Source organism: Pseudochaenichthys georgianus, chromosome 3 (genome assembly GCF_902827115.2).
Source record: "Pseudochaenichthys georgianus chromosome 3, fPseGeo1.2, whole genome shotgun sequence".
Classification (NCBI taxonomy): Eukaryota; Metazoa; Chordata; class Actinopteri; order Perciformes; family Channichthyidae; genus Pseudochaenichthys; species Pseudochaenichthys georgianus.
This window is the reverse complement of record NC_047505.1, coordinates 27,753,212-27,772,076: the sequence shown is the minus strand read 5'-3', so window position 1 is coordinate 27,772,076 and position 18,865 is coordinate 27,753,212. Positions and strand designations below refer to the sequence as shown.

The window sequence follows — 18,865 nt, the reverse complement described above, 5'->3', positions numbered from 1 at the left end:
AAAACTGAACGTTTCAGAGTGGCCTTTTATTGTGGCCAGCCTAAGGCACACCTGTGCAATAATCATGCTGTCTAATCAGCATCTTGATATGCCACACCTGTGAGGTGGGATGGATTATCTCGGCCAAGGAGAAGTGCTCACTATCACAGATTTTTTCAGATTTGTGAACAATATTTGAGAGAAATGGTTATTTTGTGTTTCTAGAAAATGTTTTAGATCTTTGAGTTCATCTCATGAAAAATGGGAGCAAAAACAAAAGTGTTGCATTTATATTTTTGTTCAGTGTATTTCATCCTCTGTTAGTTGATGATCTGGGCTAAGCTCACCGGATACTAGCTGTAGCTTTATATATAATGGACTTGCATACGAAGGATATAAATCATATAATCTAACTTACTGCGAAAACGAAAAAGGCCATTTCCCAAAATGTTGTCAATTAAGGTTTAAAAGGTTGTGTTGAACCGGCTGTACTATCAGCCATGCTGGGAGCTTTGGCTGGGGCTGCAGAGCTGACCTTTAAAGTGTTGAATGATCAACAGGGGTTGGAGGGTAATCAACCACAGTGTCATCAGCAATGAACATAAAGGCAGGCGGTGAGTGATGGACTGTTTGTGGTGCAGGGTCTCGTCAGGCTGTCAAGTGAGGAGAGATGAGCTGTTCTCGTGTCAAAGCAGCTGAAAACATGTTCGAACTCTTTCATATCCTTGGTCCACTCAGCCATTTGGCCTGGCTGTCTTTAGCCAGCAAGCTTTCTCATCCCACTCTACACCTCCTTCACACTATTCTCCTGCAGACTGTTCCTCGTCATCTCGCTGTGGATGTTGTTTCAATCCTCTCCTCTCCACTTCAGCTCTAAAACTGTGGTCATTTGTTGTGTGTCCTGCATGTTGTTACTGTGTGTGTATATTGTAATTTTCGCCTGTCCCTAATTTATTTTTTAATTATAATAGCACTGGTCACGCTCTAATTGATTTTTCTAGTGTCAGGGAGCCCTTCATCGTCCACTGAACGCCACAGAGCTGGTTTCATGTGCTCTTAAAAGCCCTGTGAATTATTATATGGCCTCAGTAGCTTGACATCACTCTGTCACTCTGCTGCAGGAGGATGGACACACGCAGGGATGCTACATGTATCAGACTATGATTGGATCTGCCAAAGTGTTGAACGGCTGGTGGAACTGCATGTACCACAGAATCGTGAAAAAGCCAGTGTCATTCACCACATAGTGTAATACTGAACCATCTTCCTTATTTAGACCAGGGAGAATGAGATGCGAGTTAAGAGAGCGTAAACACGTTTCGTGATGTGTGGCTGACGTTTCAGTGTGGAGTGATTTGATGATTTGTCATGACGAAAGATGCTTAAGGACGTCTCTGGCCAGCATCTTCCGGCTGTGACCGCAATTTCTGTTGTAAAGCTCGTAACAGCTAAGAGATGTGTTGCAGCTCCCTTACACATGCTTTGAGATCCCCAATAAAAGCATTTACCATGTACTGTACCTGATTATAGATGAGTGGGGTCATCATCTGTCCAGGGTCTGCATCTTCTGGTCTACTGCCTGTTTGACTGGTAGTATTTTAAAGATGAGTGCAAAGTGACTCAGACCTTTTTTTGTATACCACTCTAAAGGGATTAGAGGCAGCAGTAATGCCACATTTTCAGATTTGACATAGCATTTTCTATATATATTACAGCAATGAATGAAATGGACCAGTTTGTGACTTGCCATTTAAAACTCTTAGTCAGGCTCCGTTTCCATGCATTGCTTTCAGTTATTAATTCTATGTGTTTTAATACTTTTGCTATTTACTATTGGATGAACAATTTGCCTCACACACAGAACCCAATAGTATGTATTGGAGAAAACCTAATTATTCAGAAAACCAATGTAATTAAAATCCAAGAAGAACAGAGACTTCCGGTCGCATTGACTGTAACCTAGTTAACTTGTTAAATGCAATGCCTGGATTCATAAACCACTTCTTCACCTTTCTTTCTTGTCACCTGTTCCATAGCTGCGCAGTTAACCAACAATGAATTGTAACTGCAGGAGCCTCGATCTCAATCAAACTGCAAAATAAAATATTGTAATGCATGTAATTAAAATCCCTGAAATAAATTCAGCCAGTCTTTAAATGTCAAGTTTTGTCGAGACTGCTATACCTCTTTTGTAATAAATGGTCCATGAATTGTTTTTAGATTGTTAGTTGAGGTGATGCTATATTTAGGAATATTTTTCAAAAAAACAATACAGTACAATCCAATATAAAACTAACAGAAGCCACAGGCTCAAATGTGACGGAAGAGTAGAATAAACACCTCTCTGACACAGTGTCAACATTACAAAGGTTTTACAGAGAATACATCGCAAGATTATTGTACTGGATTACATTTCAGTGCACATGCCTTTTTATGTGTTTGTATGAATGTTTTGCTGCATAATTAATATTATGTAAAAGAAGGAATCGATTCATTTGTTTAATGATGGATTATTATGGTAAATAACACATTAAAGAAAGGCTATTTGGTTATTCTTCACAACATCCTGGACTGAAGACTCTGCTAAATGTCTTGAGAGCTGCAGAAAGTGAGGCTGGCTGACCTGCAGGTCTCTCTGTGGGTGGATGGATAGGGAAATGTGGGAGTCTTTTTTGTTTCTTGCATTTTTGTACAACAATCTTTATTTTATTTATCATGTTAGATTTTAAGTGGTGTATTTTGTCGTTGAATCATTTCAAATCATTGAAAAAGTTGTTTTTCAACAGTTGAGTAATTTCTTGCATTTAAATAACTGTTTGGATGTGTTCCAGTCAGGCTTTCGTCCAAACCACAGCACTGAGACTGCTCTTGTAAAGGTCTTCAATGACATCCACTTAAACACAGACAGTGGCAGAACTTCAGTGTTAGTATTATTAGATCTCAGTGCTGCGTTTGACACTGTTGACCACAACATATTACTAGACCGACTAGAAAACTGGGTGGGACTTTCGGAAACAGTTCTAAATTGGTTTGAATCCTACTTAAAGGACAGAAACAACTTTGTTTCTATAGGTAAATACACATCTGAGTTGACAAATATGACATGTGGGGTTCCTCAAGGCTCCATCTTGGGGCCTCATCTCTTTAATATCTACATGCTACCACTGGCTCAGATAATGAAAAACAACAAAATAAGTTACCATAGCTATGCGGATGACACACAAATGTACATAACAATTTCACCAGGAGACTATTCTCCAGTTAAAACACTGAGTAAGTGCATTGAACAAATCAATGACTGGATGTGTCAGAACTTTCTCCAATTAAACAAAGATAAAACTGAGGTAATGGTCTTTGGAGCCAAGGCAGAACGTATAAAAGTTAGCGCTGAGCTTCAGTCTGCAATGTTCAAAACAACAGATAAAGCCAGAAATCTAGGTGTAGTCATGGACTCTGACCTGAGTTTCAACAGTCACATTAAAACAGTTACTAAATCAGCCTACTATCACCTAAAGAACATATCTAGGATTAAAAGACTAATGTCACAGCAGGATTTGGAAAAACTTGTCCATGCTTTTATCTTCAGTAGACTGGACTACTGTAATGGTGTCTTCACAGGTCTCACTAAAAAAATCTATTAGAAAGCTGCAGCTGATTCAGAACGGCGCTGCTCGAGTCCTCACTAACACTAAGAAAGTGGATCACATCACTCCTGTTCTGAAGTCTTTACACTGGCTTCCTGTGTGTCAAAGAATAGATTTCAAAATACTGCTGCTGGTTTATAAAGCACTGAATGGTTTAGGCCCAAAATACATTTCTGATCTTCTGCTAAATTATGAACCATCCAGATCTCTCAGGTCTTCAGGGACTGGTCAGCTTTCTGTCCCCAGAGTCAGAACTAAACATGGTAAAGCAGCGTTCAGTTATTATGCTCCAAATATCTGGAACAAACTCCCAGAAACCTGCAGGTCCGCTACAACTCTGACTACTTTTAAATCCAGGCTGAAGACTTATCTTTTTGTCGCTGCTTTTAATTGAAACTGAGCCGTTGTGTTCATCAGTAAAGTGGAACTTCTGTGTGAACTATTCATATCTTAACCTGCACTGTAACTTTTTATTCATGTACTTTTTATTCATGTATTTTTTCTTTTAATGTTTCTTTTATTATCTTTTACTGTTTTTAAATGCCTTTGTCTGAATGTCTTTCATTTTTGTAAAGCACCTTGAATTGCCTTGTGTTGAAAGGTGCTATATAAATAAACTTGCCTTGCCTTGCCTTGCAGCTTGTTATCCTGTGATTGAGGGGATACATACAGTACTTGCATTACAGCCAGTGATGTTTTTCCATCACAAATGTGCTGTCCTGACAGAATGAAACAATCGGTGGTTAGTTTGAGATTACAGGATGGGAGATGAGTTATTTTCTTTTATTTTCCGCTCGCTCCTCCGTTCAAGGTCATTGAGCATTGAGAGAAACTCCTGTTTATGTCTCACGTCTCCATGGATACAATAATTGACACAAGCAATGGATTTGACACTTGTGTGTTTTGTATGTGTATCTCTGCACAGTCCCTGCATCACTCTCATGCTTTCAATCAATTCACCACCTGCTCTCTTTTACAGCAACCAGCTCCACTCGATTGGAAGATTTGAGTTTTCTGGACAACCAAAGGGCCGCAGGACACAGGAGCTCCGTCCGCAAACACAACACAGCTGGACGCACAAATGATGACTCCAAAGGTATTTCACGGCTTAGCCCTGGGATATATCGGTGTGTAAATATAGCATGGTGCAGAAACATCTGTACACCCATGCAGAGGATGTAAGCCCCTACCAAATGTCACTGCTCAAAATCACATATCCATCCTTACAATGCTTTAACTCTCTCTGTGCAGGGAGATTGGTGCCATTCAAACAAGCTGACATCATGCTCAAACCGCTGCTGTTTGAAGTCCCCGGCATCACCGCAGAGACACCTTTTGTTGGCCGGGATTGGCTCTTCACACGTCTGGAGGAGGTCCTGAGAAAGACGAGCAGCTGTGAGGGACGTGGGGCTGTCATTGTGGGTAACGCAGGATCCGGGAAGACAGCTATCATCTGGCGGTTGGTGACGCTCTGCTGCCATGGGAAGCGAACACCACAGGGAGGTCCCAGCATCCCTCACAGCCCCAGCTCCTCCCCCAAATGTAAGACTTCCAGTTTTATCCCGCGCCATGTCATTTGTGTTGTGTATCTCAGTGTAAGAACACAGAGGAACGCCAGGAGTTAAATCATCATACATTCTCAAGTATGCTCCAGTAACGTCAGATTCTTGTTAGATATTGGAGGAAACATCACTTTTGGGAAGGGGTTCGTAACTGGGTCACGCACTCTTCTTCAAGTTCTCCCCCGAGGTTCCTCTGCTGATTGCAGTTGTGTAAGGAGACGGAGATTGTTGTTTTTTTCTTATCATGAGTGGCACTGGAAAAGGTTTTTTTGCAAAAAAGGAGAAAAAAAACTCATACAACTAGATCTAACATACCTTAACATACACCTGGAGTTAAACAAATAACAAATGCATGTTTTTCTATATTATCTTCTTCCTGTAGTACAAGAGTAGCCAATGTTAAGATTGAAGACTGAAGTAAAAGTAGAGCAGAAGAAGCAAAACTAAAGTGTCCAAAAATAATACTGTGCCATTCATTTTTCACCATCATTGCATTATTCATCGATATCTGCACTTCATGTTGTCATTTTGATTTAAATTCAACTGAGGGCATAGCATGCAGTGTGCAGGAATCCAGACATATTTGTCTGCATTCTCTGAAGCAAACAGTCTTTTGCTGACAGCTAATGTGGTTTTGCTTAATGTCGTGGTTGCTAGTCTTGCTTACAGATGGACTAATTAATTGCAGCAGTTTAATTGTGTTTCTACTTCACTCCTGGCATTCCTGTGCTTACACCAGAGACTTCATCTAACGAGTATAAATGGCAGCTTTGCGTTTGTTGTTGTTGTTGCCTTGTGCACTGTTCAGGTGGGGATAAGCAGGGAAAAGCAGTCTCCAAACAGCCGCCAGCTGACTCCCAGCCCAACCAGAGTGCTAGTGCAGGAACAAGCGATATTACAGCACAGAGGAAAGAGGCTGTCAGATGCCTGGCTGCCAAGGTACCTCAAAACACACATGCACACACGTGTTTGTATGTATATGCGAGGACCCTCAATAACAGATCAAACCTAAAAGAAGTTGTTTAGGATTAAAGAAAATGGGCATATTTGGTGAATGACTTGCAAAGAGCAACATGACAGGATCAATCACACTCTCATGTCTGGTGACTTAATATGAAGCTGGAGCCAGGAGTTAGCTAAGCTTAGCATAAACACAAGAAACGGAGGGGAACAGCTGACCTAGCTCTATGAAAATCGCTCAAACAGCATCTTTGTAGTTCACTGACTAGACTGCAGTCAGAGGATGGTTAGCTCACATTCAGGCTTTCACTCTTAACCACAGGGTTTTACTCAGGGAGCATCAATACATTACCATTTAAATGACACAAAACCAAAATACACTAGATGATACTCTGGGTTTTAGTTTATCTTTAATTTGTCATTAATATATTAATGAAAAGTAACCTTGAAAAGTCTGATTGCTTTTCAATAGTTTACGTGACCTATTTACTCCCAATCCATACCAGATATTGAAACTACACTGGACAAAGGGGACATACCTATTTTATTGGATTTTATGGCTTCTTCTATTTTTTACAATGATCTTTATTAGATTTTGCCGTCTTTTATTGAAAAGTCTGAATTCTTAAATAGCTTACATGTCATGTGACACAGTGCAAATCAATGCAGCATAATACAACTATACTGGACATTTTACAGCATTTAAAGGCTCCTTCTATTTTCTTCAATGTTATACAAATATAGTTATTACAATTCAGCTGTTTTGTTTAAAAAGTTACAATTTGTTTTAATGGCTTCCATGAAATATAAGCCAGTGGCTCCAAATCAACCTGGACATTTATTATTACAATGCAGGATTTATTAGATTGTTTTCCTTATTCTATTTTATATGAATATTTGTAATCAAAAACAAATTAGCAGTTAGTACACACACACACACACACACACACACACGTGCGCGCACACACACACCCACACACACACAGTTTGTGTCATTTATGCTGTTGCTGAGCAGACTGCTGAATCACTGGTTTTCAATCAAGATGTTTTATTGACGTAGTATGAAGGCCCCTACTTTAAGATTGTTGTAATATCTGATTTGATAGCCCTGGATTTGTTTCCTGTAGCAGATTTGAAAGCTGCGTAATATCAAACAGCATCATACACTGTACTCTGGGAGCTATGACTGTTACGAGCCTCCACAAAACACTGAAGAGGGTTCAATTGAAAGAGATAAACACACATCAGCGTGGTCGGTGTTAAAGAGCTGCGATCTACGGGTCATGGTTTTCTCCACTCTTTTTGGGCACATGTAGAACATGCTGCTGATTGCATCACAAAGATGACATGGAAGCTTCTAAATTTACTAGCTTGGCCTCAATAAGAGTTTCCATGGGAACTAGTCAAGACTACTTGTGATGGTGAGGATGTTCGCTCAAATGTGAAATCATTGATAACGTTATATATGTGGACTACATAAGGTCAAGGCCCTATCAAGCCATGAGTGAATACTATCTCAAGTGTATATTTCCCCTTCAAAAATGCACATTATTACTGTTAATCTCCTACAAAGACAATTGCTATTTTTCATTAGAAATGATATGTTTTATATCTCAGACTTAATTTACGATGCAGCTTGCAGACCGAATAATCCAATTATTTACTGAATGTGTTATATACTCTGCAGTAATATGTTGCGTGAAGCTCTTATTGTTTAGCGTCATGAGACAATGTTATGACTCAACATCTTCTATAATCTAACTTATAATTTATTGTTTTCACAGTCAGTGATACCAGTTTTAGAGATTCCCCTTTTCTCCTGGGATAAAAACTGAAAATGTATTCTGAACAGAAAGAAACACCATGTGATTTTGTGCAGTAATAGCCCCCCCCCCCCCCCCTTACCCTCACACTAAACAGATTCAGACTTTTTCTTCAGCATCAAAGTATTTCAGGTGGTTGTTGCCTCTGCAGTGCAAGAGGAATTCAATTTGATGTAGCCTCATACAACCAATCCCAAATTGGCCTCAAGGGGAAAATCCATGTCATAAAACTGACTGATGTTTTAAAAGAGCATGCAAAGCGGCCTATAGAGCTTTCAGATGTTTCTTAATTGCTTACCTATTTTCTTTTCATAGACACTTCAGACCAACTTCACATTAAAGTGGTTATGGGCCAGTGTATTCCTGACTTGTATTTTCCCACTGTTAAAGCCTCTTGTCCTACTTCTCCACCAGCACCCCTAACAACTACACATCTTTTATTCAGACCTGAACAGATATTTTTGTAAAATAAACAGATTCATAATAATAATAATAAACTTTATTTATATAGCACCTTTCAAGCTTGACGCCCAAAGTGCTTTACAGAGTATGACAGAAAATGACAATAACAAGTGAGGAACATAATTAAAAACAAGGTATAAACAAATAAAAAAAAGTTATATAATTGAACAATAAAACATGAACAGTGATACTAATAAAAAATTACAATTGCCCCAAATTATAAGCCAAATTAAAAAGATAGGTCTTTAATTTACTTAAAACAATTCCAATTGAGGTTGCAGTTCTAAGATCCAATGGAAAAACAGAAAGCAGCCTCCCCAGTTTTCTTGTAATTCACTCTAGGTACTTCTAAAAGTAAAACATTAGAGGATCTGAAGCATTTGTGTTTTGTTTTTCACCTGCCTCTTTCTTCTGTCAGGTGGTGGCGTACCATTTCTGTCAGGCGGACAACACCTACACCTGCCTGGTTCCAGAGTTTGTGCACAGCGTCGCCGCCCTGCTGGCCAGAGCCCCACAGCTCGCCCCGTACAGGGAGCTGCTGGCACAAGAGCCCCACCTTCAAAACACTCTCAGTCTGAGATCCTGCGTTCAGGACCCCATCGCTGCCTTCAGAAAGGGAATCCTGGAACCCATAGCCAGCCTGCGCAAGGGTAATGAATCCACACACAGATGCACCATAAAGACCATATTTATATTCAAGTCTTTTTAAAAGAGCAAGAGTTTTAAGGTGGAAAATGGTCTTCTCCCTAACTACATAATTAGAGAGCCTGCTATCAAGTCCTGTATGAAAAAGCCTATTAATGACTCCATGATGAGCCCATAGATTATATTCCCTAGTTAAGGTCAATGATTTGAAACAGTGTACAGTGTGAAACAGATGTTAGATCATTTACATAGGAAAATGATTAGAGTTATTTTTACTACGGTAAATCATTAGCATCCCACTGGATTTCAAGGTCACAAAATACTGTGAGAGGATGTGAATGTTACAGTCGTATTAGCCACCTTAGCTTCTCACGATACAGTCAGTCAGTTAGATTGATGTGTTTTTATGGCCAGGCACTGCACTGTCGGAGCAGAGGAGTGTTTGGGCTACTCCATCACTATTAAGCAGTTAAGAAAAAAAAATAGACAGCCCTTGTGCCTGAGTGTATGAGCCCTCACAGCGATGCATTGAAAGCTAAGTTTATGTGAAACATGATGGATATGTCCTATTTTGAGCTAATAAACAACAGTGGCCTCTGTTCCCTTTCAGCAGAATATAATCAATATCACCAGTTAGTTCTTCTCTCAACATATCCTGGGCTGGAAAACAATGAGAAGATTCAGATGAAATCATATCATCTTCTTTGTTTCCGAATGATGTGCTCTTTACAAGGCTAATGTAATGTACCTGGTATCTTTATGTGATTTAACCTTATTTTCTTCTCTCTGCTCCCTTCAGAGCGCAGGCTGCCGGAAGAAGACTACATTATATTGGTCGACAGTCTTAATGAAGCAGAGTTCCATAAACCAGACTATGGGGACACCATCGCCACTTTCATTACCAAAATAGTCTCCAAATTCCCCCCCTGGCTAAAGTTGGTGGTCACAGTGAGGACAAGTCTGGTGGTGAGTGAGATTATTGGTGTTATTAGAGTGATCTCCGAACCACCATTTCAAAGGGTTGGTTCTCCCATAATGATGTTAACCTATTTTATCACTGCTAATGGGCTCTATTGGGATTTTTGGGGATGGGGTACAAGGGATTTATTTGTTGCTGTATTGTGGTTGGCTAATACGCAAGGCAGATGGGGGGGGGGGGCATCATTTACAGCTATTTTAAACTATCCATGGCTTAAAACCCCCTTTTACCCACATTTAGATGCAATACCCTTCAACCCATGCAAAGAAAAAGAGGGAAAAAGATAATAAAAGTATGTGTATTTCAAGATGAATGTCACTATTACTCTGGATTCAGATTTCACTGTAAACGTTTTTCAGTGGGAATGCTTTCTACCCACGATAGCTGTTGAAAAGCCTGTGGATTATTTGCTGTAAAGTGGAAGTTTTTCTAAATACTGCAATTTTAATCCCATTTATGTCTGTCGAATCGTGATCTTTAATCTCTGAAGTGGTTTTTAAATCTACGAAAAGTTGGTGTGCCTTAGGGTCGAGAAATATTTTCAGGTGTGCCTTGGTAAAAAAAAGGTTGGGAACCACTGCTCTAGACGATGGTGTGTGATAGCTCCTCTTGTTCTTTTCACCACTTGTCTTTGCCCTTCTGGCCCCCAGCAGAGCCTTTTTATAAAGTGGGCTCTGAACACTTTATGGTTGAGGCTGAAACCTCAAAAAGTGAGCAGAGAGGACTATATAGACCAGGGTTAGATATAACATGGAAGGTGAAGTGAGAAGAAAAGGATTTAGTATTTTGCGTGAACGCCCTTTATGTTTCACTTTGCCTCACATCTTGAGTCTTTGCTCGTACATAGTTCCATGTTGTGCTTTTACCGCCATGCCATGTACACTGTGGCTTTCAGCACAGTCTCTCTCTAGTCTGATCTATTTTTTCAATCCGGTTGGTAATCCCACCAAACAGCGGGCGCATCTGTCCAATGCCAAAGCCAAGCCTGCAAATGCTGCATGGATTACGCCCTGAATGGATGGTAATACTACTGGGAGTCTGCTTCCAGTCTGGAGCCTGACAGACAGTTACATAATTTGATTAGTGTTTGGCAATACACAAAACACATTTAGGGTCATATTCTTCACGATACATTCGAAGTCATCAAGCAGTACGGCAATTATCCAACCCTCCAAGTATCCACAATTCCTGATTTGATCATCACTCACTCTTTCCTCTACCAGCCATTCACAGGAGCTCTTGTATAACCACCACGCTGGGTATTTTATAAACAGTTGATAAAGGATTAAGTGGAGCTCAGTCCTCGACCACAGTCAATTACTTGTTGTTGAACCAAAATGTCATTCTTCGTTAATGAGGAACTGAGCTGCAATAACATGAATCTTTTGCATCAGTCATAGCTGGTTTTGGCCGGTGTTGAGCAGTTGATGATGGCAAAGAGGGGAGATGAAATGTGACTCTGAGAGATGCCTCTGAGCAATGTTGGAGCTTGAGTCATTGTCACACTATTTACTGTACTTTATCCCATGGCTCTGCGTGAGTCACAGGCAACAGCATCTGAGGAATGGGTCTTGAATGTGCTAAGACTTTTAATTAGTCTTAGCAAATTAAATGTTTAACTTGCAGGGAGCTATGCGGCAAAGACATGCTAGCTACTATTCTTAACACTGAGGTGTGTTTGTGCCTCCGTTTTTACCAATAAGCACCCATAATGTATCTGTTTTCTTCTGCCACAGGAAATCACCACACTCCTTCCCTTCTCTGGTATCTCTCTGGACATCCTGCCAGACAGCAGTGATCTGGGCGCTGACCTGAGCGACTACATCCATCATCGGGTCAGCAGCAGCACCCAGGTCGCCGCCAACGTCACCACGCCAACAGGCTCCGCCCCCGATCAGCTGCTCCTCAGCAAGTTCAGCAGTCACCTGTCAACACGCAGCCACGGCTCCATCCTGTACCTGCAATTGACCCTGGATCTGTTCCACAAGGGCCACCTGGCTCTGAAAGGAGGAAACTACCTGGTGGTGCCCGTGTCCCTGTCGGAGGTCAGACATTTGGAGTATTTATTTACAACAAGCACGGGGTCTTTATGCCCAAGGGGAAATAGTAAATGTGAGCTAGAAGTTATGGATTAATTTTTTTTTTTTTAAAGGTATCAAAGCACTGATGTGGAGGAGTGTGTGTTTCATTTATCAGCTCACACACTATGTATATTACAATGTTTAATAGTGTACACAGCATAACATACATTTTACCTTTGGCGAATTTCTGGACCCACCCTCTATCTGGTCAAGTTCACAGTCTAACACTTAACACTTGTCAGTCATCTTGGTAAGCTGTCTGCTGTGAAATGGCATCTCGCCCGAGGCAGAAGCAATCAATATCCATAAAATCCCCACACAAGGTACACAGACGACATCCATTGTTCAGACATGTTTTTCACAAAAAGCAAGAAAATGTGTACTCACACACTATCCAGATCAATACAAGATACAAATGACAGGTTCAAAGACTTTATACAAAGCGCCAAAAATAGACCACAGTGACTAAAGTAAATGACAGACGCATTGCAATATTGCATAATTATCACCAGTTTAAATAGGACAACACATGAGCAAGTGTTATTATACACACAGAGGCCTAGAGGATTCAGGATTGAATGATTGGATAATGGATATGGAAAAGCATTTCTAAAGGTGTGCTAAAAGATGTGTAGGCCCAGGTAGTGGGCAGTATAATACGACAGCTTGTGAAGAATTATGATATGAATTATTCAGTAAATTAACTATTTAAACATTACAAATGATTCCAAAACAGACTCATGCTGAAATGTATGGAGTGTTAACACAATGAATTTTTAATAGGACTTGTATAATGCACATTTTGCTTTACTCTTGTACTTTTTCTTGCTATTATTAATCTGTTTACCTTGACGTTGCTGCATTTGAGCATCAAGAAAGAGTTGTAACATGTCAACTCAAATTATTGTGGAAAAATGTTTGTTAATTTGCTTGCTAGCTTCTGTTGTTTCTCTTTAGCAGTGGATTGTTCCATTATTGACTATATAATTGACTACGCAACCATGATCACCCAGACACAACATAATTAACCTTATAAATATCTGACAGGTGTACCTGCTGATGTGTCGTGTGAACTTTCCGGATAAAGAGGCCTTTGAACTGGTGCTTCCGGTGCTAAATGTGGCGCTGGCTTCTCTGCACCCACTGACTGACGAACAAATGTTCAGGGCGCTGAACGCAGGCAGTGTGAGGGGGGAGCTGGAGTGGAAGGACTTCCAGCTGAGATTAGACAGCCTGGCTGGATTCATGGTAAGACTCGATATGACTAGGAGGGTACATAATGATTCAAGCTTTTGTTTCAAAGCTTCAATAGTGCGTTTGTTTTTGCTATGACTTTATAGATGTATGTTTCTTTTGCTATGGAGTTATAGCAAAACAAACACACAACTCAGAATTTTAGTAGGATTGTATATTTTTTCTGACAAAATTGACAAACTAATTTGTTATACCTTAACATTTTAAGACGGTTTCTGTATAATTTGTGTTTGTAGGTGAGACGCAGGGACGGCACACGGATGCTTTGTCATCCCTCCTTCAGAGAGTGGCTGGTGTGGAGAGCAGATGGAGAGAGCAGTGACTTTCTCTGTGACTCTAGGTGAGACACAAGAGTCAAAGTTATCAAAGCAGAAACATCATTAAGATCAGTGCTGGGGAGTAGAGAACCACATGTAAACAAACTAGTAGCTTTACTACAGTTTGCAGCAGTTTTTTCCATTTTTGCGTAGTGACTTAAGTAAGAAAACAGGCCCATCATTTCTTGGACCGGTGCTCAAGTCAGTCAAATGGTTAAATAAGATGCTTGTTAAATATATTTTTTTTAATTAGTTTTTTCATTGGTTGGCTCAGCAGTGGCGCAGTGGCCTAGTGCGTTGGTGTCGGATCAGGGGAGCACAGGTTCAAACCCCGCTGCAGTCAGCATGTCGTTGTGTCCCTGGGCAAGACACTTCACCCCAAATTGCTCCTGTGGGGATTGTCCACAGTATTGAGTATGTAAGTCGCTTTGGATAAAAGCGTCTAACAAGTAATCTAATGTAATGTAATGTAATGTATGAATGACCTGTGAACCAAATTGGCACAAATAGATCAAATCCATTTAGGGCAAACAATTTTGCTGTGATTTTTTCACATTATCTTTTTTTATTACCTCATGTACATGTACATGTACATTGTCAATTTAATAATTTGTTCAACAAATTAGTTTAAACCACACTTTATAATAAGCCTAGGGCAGCCTTGCTCTACTTCAACATTTGTGTCTGTGATCATAATGGTATCTTGCAAAGCCGTGCTTTTAAATTGGCTTCCCAAACGCTTTAGTACATAAGACAGTTGTGAATACGCCATTAAAACATTTTATACATTTTTGCCATTTCTGATTAATAAGTACTCCAATCATCTACAGGAGTGGACACGCTCTCCTGGCCTTCATGTTCTCCAGGCAGGAGGGCAAGCTGAACCGGCAGCAGACCATGGAACTGGGACACCACATCCTCAAGGCTCACATATTCAAGGTAACAGGAACTGTGATGCTCAGTATATAACTTGCTATGTAGGTTCAGAACTGGAAGTTATTGTACCACAACCCTCCTGAATCACTTCAGTTCCCAAAGGATACACATACACAAGATCATGCACTTCGCTGTGTATTATTGCATAGCATAATACTTAGACACATGCAAATAAGATTCTGTTTCTACCATGACCCACACACATTAGCCCTGCTCAGATCCATAAAACGCCCATGGTACAGTGGATATTGAACTGTTTGCATGCATAGTTTGCACTCTGTACACACTGCTTTACTCCTGGGACACAATTCAAATTCTGCACCACAGATCTCATCTGAACAAGCTTAATCTCTCTCATTTCTCTGTTGCTCGCTATCTGTCTGTTTCTCTCTCACTCTTACAGGGTCTCAGTAAGAAGACAGGTGTGTCCTCCAGCGTTCTCCAGGCGATATGGGTGAACTGCAGCACAGACAGTTTGTCCGCTGCACTGGCCTCGCTGAGAAACCTATATACACCTAACATCAAGGTGACATACATGTGCTCTGCATTTAGAACAACCTATAAACCTAAATTCGACACTATTAAAAACTAAAAATGGTATGGCAATGAGCACTTCCTGGATTCAAAACAGGTCTGTAGGTGATGTTGTTGATGACATGTTTTGGAAATAGGCCTGAAAATGAGCTGATCAGATTTTGGCCACTTCATGATGTCATAAAGATGTTTTGGCTTGTGTAACCATTAGCCAATAATCAACCAAGGTAACCCCCCCCCCCCCCACCTTATCACCTGAATCTCCTCCCATCATTTTTTTTTAACCAAATATCTCTCAGAGGGGCGTGGGGGGTGGCTCCTTATTTTCATCTAAAGTAACAGACCCAGAATCAGCACTTTTGAAACAGGGCTGAAACAGAGGGGTTTATGGGATGCTACAATGCAGGATCTGTTTGGTGTTTGGAGCCAAACACTTCAGAGACATGTTTTGTATATATCTGAGAACTATACTATATTTATGAAAAAGAGTATAATAGGGGACCTTTAACATGACTATGCCATTACAATAAAGCACTTTTAACTTTTCAAAAGATCTTACATACTACTTTTTCATCCTGCAGGTAAGTCGTCTGTTGATGCTAGGTGGCGCTAGCGTGACCTGGTGTACCGAGGTGGTTGGACATGCGCCCATCCTGGCCGTCCACGCTCACCTCGGGCACGTGGAGATGGTGGCTCTGCTGCTTGAATATGGTGCTCCGCTAGATGGGACCACCGACAGTGGCATGACGCCCCTCTGTCTGGCTGCGGCTGCGGGACACACAGACATCGTCAGTGCGCTCTGCAAGAAAGGGGCCAAGGTCAGTGTCACTTCTGAACAAAAAAGGGAGAAATGTGATTTTGGAGGACGTAATTACTACGGATACACCCGATTTTTATCTCTGAAAAAACACACCGTCTGTGGCTTTACACAAAACAGTATCCTGAACAGTCCTGTTCTACATCCACCACAGCTACATGATCTATTCTGGGAGACAGATGACATAAACAGGCCTGATTTAGGGCAGCGTATTACGGGCTACGGCCAGTGTTGTAAGTCCTTCTGTGTTCCCCTTTATGCCAGGTGGGCCATGCTGATAAGAGTAACCAGTGTGCGCTGGTCCACGCTGGGCTGAAGGGCCATGCAGAAATCATCACCATCTTGCTGGGCCAGGATTGGGGAGCAGAGGTTCCCGCTGACCCACAGCAGCACCACAGCACTGAAGCTGTGACTGGGAAAGCAAAGGCAGCTCAGCAGGCGGCTACCGCTGCAGCTAGTGTGGGAAACACACAGGTAGGAAACAGACCAGCGCCCTCGTGACAAAACACTGCAGAAATTCATTTTGTATGTAGAGCACAGTGCCTGTCCTTGCTTGACTTAGAGGATGTATTAGATGTGGTTTGCTATGGTCAAGGTTTGTGAGTGCTTTGTTTTTTTTCTTTCTGCACAATACAGAGGACTTTGAAATTGTGTTTTTCTGCAGGTGGTAAAGAGCTTGCTGGATTTGAAAGATGAACAGCTGGACGTGCAGATGGACGCTCACGACTCTCTCTGGGGAGAAACGGGTGAATTTCTTCTATCAGTCAGATAAATATAGCTTTCTCCCCTCTTTCTGTCCATCGGTGGGATCCATTGATGTTTCATATTAGGCACATTCTAGCAATCTGTACAATGCATACATACTTTGATACATTTCTTTAATATGGACACACAGTGAGCTATTTGAAAGGAGCTGCAGGAGAACTTGATAACAGGGTGCTCTGATCAATATCAAATAATTGATTTTAATGTAAATAAACTTGGTTTTTTTGACAGAAATTAAGCATCACATTTATCACACAGAACATCTTTACAGCCACATTTGTAGCAACTAAAAAGCAGCTCTTATTCAATTGTAATACTTTTACCTCTATCACAGATGTGATAGTGCGGGCCGCAGAATTCTGTTAGGTTCATTTCCTGAAAGCTTGTCGGATGAAGCCTGTGTCTCTGCCTGCAGCACCATTAGAGTATAATTCTATTACACACTCCCCTCCAGTGCTGAGATATAAAAAGTAAGAGCATGAAATGCCCTCTGAAACATTCACCTTTGTATGTACAATACCAGGGCGTTTCTGTTTAGGGTTGGTATCATTGGATTACAATCCATTTGCAAAGATAAAATGATCAGTCAAGGATACAAGTCTGATTACTTCACCAGCGACTTCTTCTGTGGATGCAATTACCCAAGACAGTAGTGCATAGAGTGTGCACATCTTTTAAATATTCTCTTAAATAACAATATCATTTTCACTGCTTCAGTTTGCATATTTGAAGCTTCACTATCCCTGTAATTTTCCACAGCTGATACAAAGACCAAGACAGTTTCTTTTTTTCATTGTCTCATATATGACAATAACTTATCTTTAAAGGCGGTAAGATACAATCTGTTCACTGAAGCATGTGTTCAAATGAAACATGTCATTTATTAAGGGTACTTGAAGGTTAGAGAATGGCATCAATACCTTGCCTCTATCCCCAGCTGCTCAATTAGCTGAAGGACTCGCATGTAAAAAAAAGCCCATCATTTGTCAAAGTAACACTGGCTGGTTAGGGAGAGGGCAAGTTATTAGTGTGTGGAGTTGGACATTTAGTTTTTTCTCGCTGAGAAGGAGGAACAAAAGAGAAAATGTAGCCACTTTAGACAATGTTGATTTCCATAACTGGTCAGATGTGTAGATTTGTATTCAAACAGAAAACACAACACCTGCGTTACCCTCAAATAGATTATGGTAATAACCAACGTTGTTTTTCTCTCCGTCTCTCACTCCTGCTTCTATCTCTCCCCTAAATGTGTCAATTACATATTCTTCCCGCCTCGTCGTCTCATCTCTATGCCGACCCTCTGCCAGTGCTGAGCGCGGCAGCAGGAAGAGGGAGGATGGAGGTGTGTGTGTTCCTCCTGGAGGGGGGGGCAGGGCTGGAGATACCGAACCGCAGGGGGATGGTCCCGCTGCTCAGTGCCACCAAACATGGACACACACAGGTGAAGAGGAGTCTGGTCACTGGCACAGGACGTTCTCTCTTTAACCGGTATTCTTTTTTCTGTAACACTTTTCCTTTCTTCTCCAGGTTGTTGAGTTGCTGCTAAAGCACGGTGCAGATATCAACGTCTCTGAGAAGCAGGGTCGCAAAGCCCTGATGCTCGCCGCCTCAGAGGACCACACCAGCACCGTGGAACTGCTGCTGTCAAAGGGTGAGGGTCCCCACCTCCGAAACAAACATCTCACAGTATCTTCTATCTAGAAGAGAAATGGCTACTATGTTTTGTATTTCTCTAAATAAAAACCCACTTATTCTATTATTTGGACCAGAACAAATGTTTTTTTGTTATTTCATATATTTCAGTTGACTGTTTCTCATTATTTTATGTAGACCCTGTAACCAGATTACTGATATGGACAGCAGAACGATATTTGCCTTTTTGCTGTCCCAGATGCCTCTCCTTCTGCTGCGGATCAGGACGGGCTGACCGCCCTGAGCTGGGCGTGTCTGAAGGGGCAGAAAGGTGCGGTGCAGCTGCTGGCGGAGGCCGGCGCCGACCTGAACCACCCGGACCGACAGGGGCGGACCCCTCTGGACCTCGCTGCTCTGAACGGGGAGGCAGATATAGTGGGTTTCATGCTGTTGTTTATATGACATTATGTTGATA

General features: G+C 41.2%; 1 protein-coding gene across 1 annotated transcript in view; it reads left to right on the top strand.

Annotated features, from left to right (window-relative positions):
• Nucleotides 1–18,865, top strand: part of LOC117465603 (protein TANC1-like) — a 37,052-nt gene that overhangs the window by 13,407 nt on the left and 4,780 nt on the right. The window contains exons 8-23 of the mRNA XM_034108521.2: nucleotides 4,603–4,719; nucleotides 4,875–5,165; nucleotides 5,994–6,124; nucleotides 8,849–9,080; nucleotides 9,875–10,041; nucleotides 11,791–12,099; nucleotides 13,183–13,383; nucleotides 13,626–13,729; nucleotides 14,537–14,645; nucleotides 15,046–15,168; nucleotides 15,758–15,994; nucleotides 16,258–16,467; nucleotides 16,658–16,739; nucleotides 18,066–18,199; nucleotides 18,286–18,409; nucleotides 18,650–18,825. Of these exons, the coding sequence (XP_033964412.1) occupies nucleotides 4,603–4,719; nucleotides 4,875–5,165; nucleotides 5,994–6,124; nucleotides 8,849–9,080; nucleotides 9,875–10,041; nucleotides 11,791–12,099; nucleotides 13,183–13,383; nucleotides 13,626–13,729; nucleotides 14,537–14,645; nucleotides 15,046–15,168; nucleotides 15,758–15,994; nucleotides 16,258–16,467; nucleotides 16,658–16,739; nucleotides 18,066–18,199; nucleotides 18,286–18,409; nucleotides 18,650–18,825 (2,747 nt within the window). The remainder of the gene's footprint in view (nucleotides 1–4,602; nucleotides 4,720–4,874; nucleotides 5,166–5,993; nucleotides 6,125–8,848; nucleotides 9,081–9,874; nucleotides 10,042–11,790; nucleotides 12,100–13,182; nucleotides 13,384–13,625; nucleotides 13,730–14,536; nucleotides 14,646–15,045; nucleotides 15,169–15,757; nucleotides 15,995–16,257; nucleotides 16,468–16,657; nucleotides 16,740–18,065; nucleotides 18,200–18,285; nucleotides 18,410–18,649; nucleotides 18,826–18,865) is intronic.